Genomic DNA, 8980 nt, shown 5'->3' with positions numbered 1-8980 from the left:
CTTCTTATTTGCAACATAGTATATAGTTGCTCAGAGTTGCAGATGAGAGGCCGGCAAGTGAGGCGGTGAACGTTGGAGTCTGCAGCAAGCAAGCCTCCCTGCTCGCTTCAGTGCCTGGCTGCCGGCCGCCATCTTGGCTGACAGTTAATTTGCATATACTCACTGATTAGCCAATGAAAAGGGTAGCGGTCGTACGCCAATTACCATGTTTCTCTTTTATTAGTGTAGATATATATATAAAACGTCTTGCCCTAGCCGGTTTGACTCAGTGGACAGAGCATCATCAGCCTGCAGACTCAAGGGTCCCGGGTTCAATTCCTGTCAAGGGCACATGCTTGGGTTGTTGGCTCCATCCCCGATAGTGGGGCATGCAGGAGGCAGCCAATCAATGATTCTCTCTCATCATTGATGTTTCTATCTCTCCCTCTCCCTTCCTCTCTGAAATCAATAAAAGCATATATTTAAAAAAAAATTTCTAACTAAAAGCAGTTCAGCGAGTATTTTTCCCTAACAAAAGTCTATCTTCACCTAAATTGAGCCAATTATCTTTGCTAACCTGCCTTAGGAATATCAAGTAATTTCCTTTTTACAGACCCCTCAACTACAAGGCACAGATCCCCTCATTGTATTGTTATCATGTTAATTGTCGTTAACTATCCTGCACCCACCGATGTCAAAGTGGTATCTATCATTTCACTGTTTTGTTTTTTTCTCATTTCACTTTTTATCCAATCCCAGAGGTTTCCCATTTGCTTTCTCCCATCTCCCAAATCTATCACTAATAGATTTCATGTAACCTGGGTACGCCTCCTCTTCTGATTGTAATGTATAAAATAAGATGCAAAACTGCCATTTTTCTGGAGCTTTTTCTCAATTCTTTGAGGTTTTAATACCTGGCAATTGTCAGTTTGGCTCAAACTCATAAAAATTCTCTACAGGTTTGAAAGTTTCTTACATTGACTTTAGGGTTCCACATGTGAATTTTGGGTGGGAAAACATTCAGACCTTAGCAGGCTCTTTGCAGTGGTGATATGTTAAACTGACAAGGACTAATACAGGGAATTAGGAGCTTACCACACCACTGGATGGGCTGAAAACAATGCGCCAGAGATCCAGGAATGGGGACGCAGACGGGGTGGGGGTGGGGTGGGGGGTGAGTTGCGGGCAAGGGACCCAACACAGTGTGACTGCTGCTGCAAACTGCCAGCCGGGACCCAGAAAACAGAGCCATAGGGACAGGGTAGAGCTAAGGAAGTGGCCCTGCCACTGGGTACTTTAAATTCAGGCTGTAATTTACACATCACATACACCTTGTTGACGTAAGAAATGCTCAGACCTGTAGAAAATTTTCATGAGCTGGAGCCAAATTGTTGCGAGGCCAGGAGCAAGGTCTCCAATGCAGTTTCTTTTCATTTAGAATTAAGACAGACGGAGAAAGCAAGGCGGGGTGGACCACAGGGTAGTTAACTAGAAAGATTACGTGCCCTCTGGAGGGTGGTTATGCCTTGAGGGGCCTGAAAAGCAGGTTCACTCTGGCCTTGCAAAGCTGTGTTAACCTAGAGGCACAGACACAATGGGCGGGGCTGGTATTAAAAAAATTCTGTGCCTGGGGCTTGCTTACCCACCGAGACCTGCCCAGCTAGGGATTTGTAATCAGGCCACCCTGTGAGGTTACTTCGTCACTGGACTCAGATTTATTACAGAGCTCCTTTTTCATCCATAACCTGCAACACCAAAGCCTACAGTAGGAAACAGGCCTCTGTGATCCATCTTCATCATAGTCAACTTTTAATGGAACCGGTTACTGAATCTCCCCTGGGCAAACAGAGTGTAGGGAGGAGGGAAGAGGATATAAGAACAAAGAACTGTGTATGTGAGCCAGCATCATGGTGGAAACCCCCGGCATGCCCAGGATGAAACACCTGGTGCCGCCTCAACTAGACAGGGGGGAGGTGGAGACAACTAGAAAAGGCCTCAGCCCATTTTTTAAAAAATAACCCAATAAGAGACAATAAGAGCCAGGCAACATATGAGGAAACTATTAACCCCATAGCACTCAGCCAATGAGGAGCCGGAGGAGGGACTCTCGTACCCTAGGGGATAAATAGCCTGTGATCACTACTCTATGTGTGCCTGTACAATCGGACAGACACCCACTCTTGTGAGGACGTATTAAAAGTCTCGTTTCTTGCCATACTTCTTTCTCTGAGCCCATTATTTGAATTCGGACAGGTGAGCATTTCTCACACTGCTTTACCTCAGCCTTCCAAAATTGGGCATCAGATTGAAGCAACCCAATTGTCGCCCAGAAGCCCAGGTACCAGGGAGTCTGAAAATGTTTGCACCTTGCTGTTCTCAGCAGAGTGGGAAAGGCGCCAGCCCCGCTCTCCCCCCCCGCCCCCCCCCAGGCCCGAGGCTGGGGGATCACTTTATAGAGACCTGATTCCAGGGCGGGGGAGCAGCTCTGCGCACGCAGCGGAGGCTCTGGGAGTCCTTCCCGCCTGTACTTCCAGGGTGGTGGGGCTTTCCTGTAGATCGCTGTTCCAAGGGGAGAAAAATCAATACAAGTCCACGGACTGAAAAAATAACTTGGGCTGGAATTTTTCTAGGGGAAAAAAAAGCTCCACACCATAACTAATCGGCTGGTTCTATGAACAACACAGAAAGCCACGGCCGATCAACGGGACGAGTGTGAACATATACACTGACTGCGTTAAGGAGGCAGGCTCCGAGTGGCCCAGGGCAGGGAAGAAGGGTGTGGGGGGTGGGAAAGGAAAAATGATCGGACAGGAAAGCTGGGGAAGTTGGAGGCAAGACACATAAGGGAGGAAGAGGTGAGAGCTGGGTGCAGGGGAAGCGGGGTGTGGAGGAAGGGGGACAGGACGCCGCAGCTGCAGTCAGACAGTGGGTCTCATGTGAGAGAGGTGATTCTGGCCAACCTCCCGTACCTGAGCGCTCCGTGCACTGCACTGTGAATACAAGACACCATGCTCCCAGAAGCATCTCCAACTCCAGCGCCCAGTCGTGATGGCAACAATCCACTCCCTAGTGACCCAGATGTGGGCTGCCAGCCTCCTCCTAGCTTCAGAGTTCAACCGTAAGTTTGTCTTTAATTCTCTTTTTTTTAAAAATGTATTTTTATTGATTTAAGAGAGGAAGGGAGAGGGAGAGAGAAACATCAATCATGAGAGAGAATCATTGATTGGCTGCCCCCTACTGGGGATTGAGCCCGCAATTGGGGCACGTGCCTTTGACCGGAATCAAACCCGGGATCCTTGAGTCCACAGGCCGACGCTCTATCCACTGAGCCAAACCGGCTAGGGCCTTATTTTTACTTTTAAAAACATTTTTATTGATTTGAGAGAAACATGAATTTGTTGTTTCACTTATTTATGAATTAATTGGTAGCTTCCTGTATGTGCCCTGACGGGAGATCAAACCCACAGCCTTGGGGCATCAGTATGATGCTCTGACTGAGCTACCCGGCCAGGGCCTACTACCTTTTGTCTGATTATAAAATAGATGTTTACTTGTACGCCCATCACCTGCTACCCACTGGATTAATACATCCATCAATGAGGCATTGATTTCGACAGGAGATGGTCATTTTATATGCACTCTCTTTGTTGTGGTAGCTGTGCTAACAGGATTTTACATGTAATGCGTTTGCTTTGAGAGGGCTGGTTGAACGATTATGTCAGCTTCATCTGAGCTGGTCAAAATAAGATGATCTTTCCAGAGCTCAGGGTGCTGAAAGGCTTTCTTTTGAATATGCTTCTGAGAGAGAATGAGACATGCACATCACTTCATGCAGTCGGGGGCAAGCAATATTCTTTCTTCACATTATGAACTAATTCCAAGATGGATGCTTTTTCACTGTTTGAAGTGAATTTTCTAGAATTGTGTCTAATTTCCAGACAAATGATGATTTGCTTGCAAATTCCCATCACTCAAAATCTTAAGGACAAGTGAGCTGATGGGCAGACTCACAACTATTCAGCCCGGTGAAGAAGCCTTCCCCTGCCTGCCACCCCCTCAGAGTAAGCCACCATTTATTTAAGTCTCCGCATGTCCCAGCCCTGAGCTCAGAAGCATAAAGAACTGCAAAAACGTAGAAGAAACACCCCTACCTTCCAGGAGCTTCCAACCCAGGAACCATCTACGAGTCCAGCTGACTGAGTCGTGAGGACTCCCACACGCTGTGGGGGAACAGGAGCCCAGGGAAGGGGTTCTTTCCAACTGGAAGATCTGAGCGAGTGGAGGCTGGTGGATGTGAGGAAGTTCCTTCATGAAGGGAGTGTGAGCCAAGGCAGGAAGGCCAAGGGGCAAGAACAAGGAAACTTCTGTGAGGCCAGATGTCAGGATGGAGCAGGAGGGAGAGAGGAATAGCAGTAACAGATAAAGACATTTATTTAGCACCTACTACATGTCAGGGGCTTTGTATATACTATTTCACTCAAACTTTACAGCAATCTTAAACAGTAATTAATAGTCCTAATGTACAGATAAGAAAACTGGCCCAGACAGGTTAAGAAACCCACATAAGATCCCTTAGCTAATCACTGATGGAACAAATATTCGAATCCAGGCCTGTCTGCTTCCAGAACTCCTTTTTCTACTCCGCCACGTTTCCTTAATGCAGCTAAGGGTCCTGGACCTGACGCTCCAAGCAGTAGGGCAGAGGACACAGGTAGTAGCATCACCAGCTATTTCTGCTGATTGGTCCCAACCATATCTTACCTGGGCTGGCCCTGCTTCCCTGCCCTCAAAGGTGTGGTTTTGTGGGAAACCAGACACATTATAGCCACTTTCGTAATAACGTAAGAAGAACTGCAGTTGGGGCAGAGCGCTGTGGAAACACCTGTCCAGGGAAAGCTTCCTAGAGGCGTCTCGGCTGTTTGGAAAGAGGAGTAAAGTTGAGGAGGTGGGAAAGGACATTTCAGGCAGAGGAAAATGAAGTCCAGAGGTAGCAGGACAGAAAAGGCCAGGAGGTTTTGGAATGCCTTGCCGAGGAGCTGGTAGACCCTGAGGCCCCCAGAAACCCCTGCAATGATCCGGGAGGGTGTGTTGCATCTGCATGCTAGAAAAGTTCAGGAGTGCCTGGGGGAGGAAGATTGCAGGGGGTAGAGCAGCTGGTTAGCAAAGGTTTAGGTGAGAGCCAGGGCCTGCATGGGACAGGAGCAGCAGGAATGGAGCAAAGTCCGCTTGAGAAATATTTAGGGGGTAAACACATCAGGATTTGGTGGCTACCGGTGAGGATTAGGGAGCGAGAGGAGTCAACTGGTGAGAGACACCTGCGGAAAGGAGGAAGGGTGGAGGGAAGGTCGGTGGACCCAGTGAGAGTGAGCCTGTGGGACAGGAGCAGGGAGACCTGGAACAGTGGGGCATGGACTTAGAGCTCCGGGGAGAATCCAGATAGAGACAGAAACTCAGCACGGTCAGCACACAGGTGCTTGTTAAGCCACAAGAGTGGATCAGATGACCCAGGAGGACAGGCAGAACCAGCAGAGTAGCGAGAGAAGCAAAAGTCAGAGACGGGAAGTGAACAGGAAGTGAAGAAAAAGGAGAGTGGTGGAAGTCCCAGGGACAGAGAGGCAGACCATGTCAAGTGTTAAGACAGGAAGAGTCAAGATCAGGAGTCTTCACCTGTTTGGGCACAAGACCAGGTAGATGACAGAATGTTGGGCACGCTGCTGCAGACACGATCCCGAGATGAACAGATAAAGTAGAGACCATTACAACAAACCTGGTCTCAGAATGGAAGGCGATAAGGCAATGGCCGGAGGGAGGCAGGGTCATGAGAGTCTTGTTTAAGGAGCAGGACTTAACGCAAAGGAAGAGAGCCAGGGAAAATGGCAGGCGCATGGGAGAAGACGAGCGAGCGTGCAGGGACGTGAGGGGCGAGAGGTGGGCGAGAGCACAGGTGGAGGACGCAGGCTCAGCATGGAGCAGCACTGCCAGTGGAGGGAGCTTGTCTGATAATGTGTAGGGAAACAGCACAAAGGGAGGAAATAAACTCTGAGCCCTCCAATGTCCATGAAGCAGGAGGCCAGGGCATTGGGCTACTGCAGGGGGATGAGAAATGGACAGAAGCAGATTTCTTAAGGATTTTGAGGAAAGTCATTTAGAGAATTTGCTGAGCAAAATGGTGCAGAGAGCTTGACTTAGGACAAGCAGGAAGGGTTGTCAAGTGACATACACTCAGTTGATGCTGGAGACCATGAATAAGGCAAGACAAAATCTATGTACACCGGTGGGGTTTCCAGGAGATCGCAGGGTTTCAGAAGTATAGACAGAAGTGGGTTGTTTGGTGACATTTCATCAGACACAAGTAGTACTGGCGGCCGAGGGTGCTGGGAAAGAGAGGGATTGAAAGGGGTGAGGCTGAAGTATAGCAGTAACGGGACAGAAGGTGTGAGCATCAGAGAGGATGGGATATTGGGAGTTAAGATTCCAGATGTGGTGTTGTTCGTAAGCATGACAAGGACATGGCAGCTGAAGAGATGGAAATGAGAGTAACAAGTTAGAAGGCCAACATATAAGGAGGCTGTGCTGGCTCAAGTCAACCAAGGGTCAGGTATGGCTTAAGTTCAGGAGGAAAATTGCAGATTAAGTGCCAAGTCTTCAATGAACACGGGAGAAGTTGAGATGGTAGAGAGGGTGGCATCTGCGATGGCGTTAGCCTTGAATCATGGCAGAGTAAGCACTGCCTTTGCATGACTTCGTCAGAAAGTCACCAGGAACTTGGGGTGGTGAACACACAATATAGTGTACAGATGATGTGTTACGGAATTGTGCCCTTGAAGCCTGTATAATTTTGTTAACCAGTATGACCCTAATAATTTCAGTGAAAAGGAAAAAAAAGAGGAAAGATTCAGGCAATCTAAGAGTGCATTCTTACAATGACAATGCCACCTAAGCAAAATAGTACATGGTCACTCCAATCCATCCTCAGGCAGAGATAGGATGGCATAGTTTACAACATAATGAAGTCCTTCCTCCCCACCCCATCCTTTCAACCCAAGTTTAAAACTACATGACCTAAGGGAGGGAAGAACTGTGCCAGGAAGAGTGCCATGGCGGTTTGGTGACAATTCTGAATTGGGCTGTGGTTTGCTGAAGCGTGGAGAGAAGAGGCTGATGGTGTTCCTCTTGTCGGTCTTGCACCTCTAGGCTGCTGTTTTGTCAGCAGCTGCTGACCCACCATGATAATGTCTTTGCCAAGTCTTCTTGGGTTTACCCTCCCCATCCAAAGCACCCGTGTCACAGGGGGAAAGTGACCAGGAACACAGCAGCACCTGGATCACAGATATAGACACACTCCCTAAAGGAGCTCCAACGTTGAGAAATTGCGTTCTGATGGACACAAAACAGAAAAGCAAGTTGTTTATTCTACTTTTTAAAAAAATATATATTTTATTGATTTTTTTTTTTTTACAGAGAGGAAGGGAGAAGGAGAGGGAGAGAGTTAGAAACATCGATGAGAGAGAAACATCTATCAGCTGCCTCTTGCACGCCCCCTACTGGGGATGTGCCCGCAACCCAGGTACATGCCCTTGACCGGAATCGAACCTGGGACCCTTCAGTCCGCAGGCCGACGCTCTATCCACTGAGCCAAACCGGTCAGGGCTCTACTTTTAATAGAAAGTAATCCACCTAGTTCCGAGAGATTAAAAACCTATTGCTGATGACAAAGTCTGGTCGGCAAATGAGTTCTCATTTGCTCTAAGACACCATGTGAGTACTGGGCCCTGTCTGTAAGCTTTAGCCCCAAAGCTGGCAGTGGATGCAAAGCATAAGCACAGAAGTGGAGATGTGTGCGGGCAGGGCTGGTTCACCTAGCAATGAAAAGGAACCGTGAGAAGAAACCCGAACCAGTCCTGGGGAGCATAAACTTTTCCTGCCCAAGTTGGGCACTCCACTTCCCATCTCCGCTTACTCCTCTAACCCGAGCACTGGCAGTGCTCGGCCCATGGGATCGCTGAGAAAATGCAGAGTTTAGAGGTTCCAGGACTTCGCTGATGTTACCTGGATGATAAATGGCATGACCAGGACCCGAAGTCAAGTTCTGAGGACTCAAGTCTGTCCTTCCCACTGATCAGTTCCACAGCTGTCCTACCTTCCAAAGCCTGAAACTCCCAAATAATCTCCAGGATTAGTCCCCAAATTAAGGTGGGAATTTTGAACAAGGAAAGGGTCATAAAAAGCGGGCTGGAGGGTGGCACATGATGTTAGAAAACAAGTACTGAGAAACCTCAACTATCCTCAACAACAGTTTCAGTGGATTAATTTGATGAATTTCCAAAGCTAAAAATACCCTTTTTGGCACATGATGTTAGAAAACAAGTACTGAGAAACCTCAGCTATCCTCAACAACAGTTTCAGTGGATAATTTGATGAATTTCCAAGGCTAAAAATACCCTTTTCGTCCTCAGTGTTATTGGCTTGTCCCAAATGTTTACAATTTTATCACCTGACTTATTTTATCTACCCCCTTTTCATATAGAATTTAACACAGAAAAAGCTAAGCGCTGCACTGGGCACTGTGTGGTCTGTTCAACTCTCCCAGGCCTTTATCTGATGAGGTTGGGCCCCGCCCTCTCTACTTCCTAGGACTAGATTAGAACCAAGACAAGTATTTGTGAGCCTATCTCCCCTCCGTACTGCAGGCTTCATGAAGACAGCTGTTTCTCTTGCTCACACTGCAGGAGCAGGTACTCACAAGCGGGGCAGGAACACTGGGCTCACCTAATCCTAGTTCTGTCCTCTTTAACAAACGAAAAACCCCTATTCCGCTCACTCTCGCAGAGAAAAGGTAAGTCCCAGTCCACTAGAGCTCTCCCCATTCCACCACACTAACCTGCCTCACACCCACCAGCACGGGAATAAGACAACATCCTGTTTCTTCCAGGGCAGTAAGTATGCTGTGAAACAAGTGTGGTGATGAGTTACATTGGGTTGAAGGAGAATTTTCTGCCCC

General features: G+C 48.0%; 1 protein-coding gene across 1 annotated transcript in view; it reads right to left on the bottom strand.

The window, feature by feature from the left end:
• LOC106728090 overlaps window positions 1–7974 on the bottom strand; it is a 13824-nt gene extending 5850 nt beyond the window's left edge. The window contains exons 1-5 of the mRNA XM_014549049.1: window positions 7940–7974; window positions 7042–7167; window positions 4741–4894; window positions 4131–4284; window positions 2440–2538 (exon numbers count right to left, since the gene is read on the bottom strand). Coding sequence (XP_014404535.1) covers window positions 2440–2538; window positions 4131–4284; window positions 4741–4894; window positions 7042–7167; window positions 7940–7974 — 568 coding nt within the window. The remainder of the gene's footprint in view (window positions 1–2439; window positions 2539–4130; window positions 4285–4740; window positions 4895–7041; window positions 7168–7939) is intronic.
• Window positions 7975–8980: the final 1006 nt, after the last annotated feature.

Source organism: Myotis brandtii, unplaced genomic scaffold (genome assembly GCF_000412655.1).
Source record: "Myotis brandtii unplaced genomic scaffold, ASM41265v1 scaffold535, whole genome shotgun sequence".
Lineage (NCBI taxonomy): Eukaryota > Metazoa > Chordata > Mammalia > Chiroptera > Vespertilionidae > Myotis > Myotis brandtii.
The sequence above is the reverse complement of the archived record's forward strand: the minus strand, read 5'-3'. Positions and strand labels throughout refer to the sequence as shown.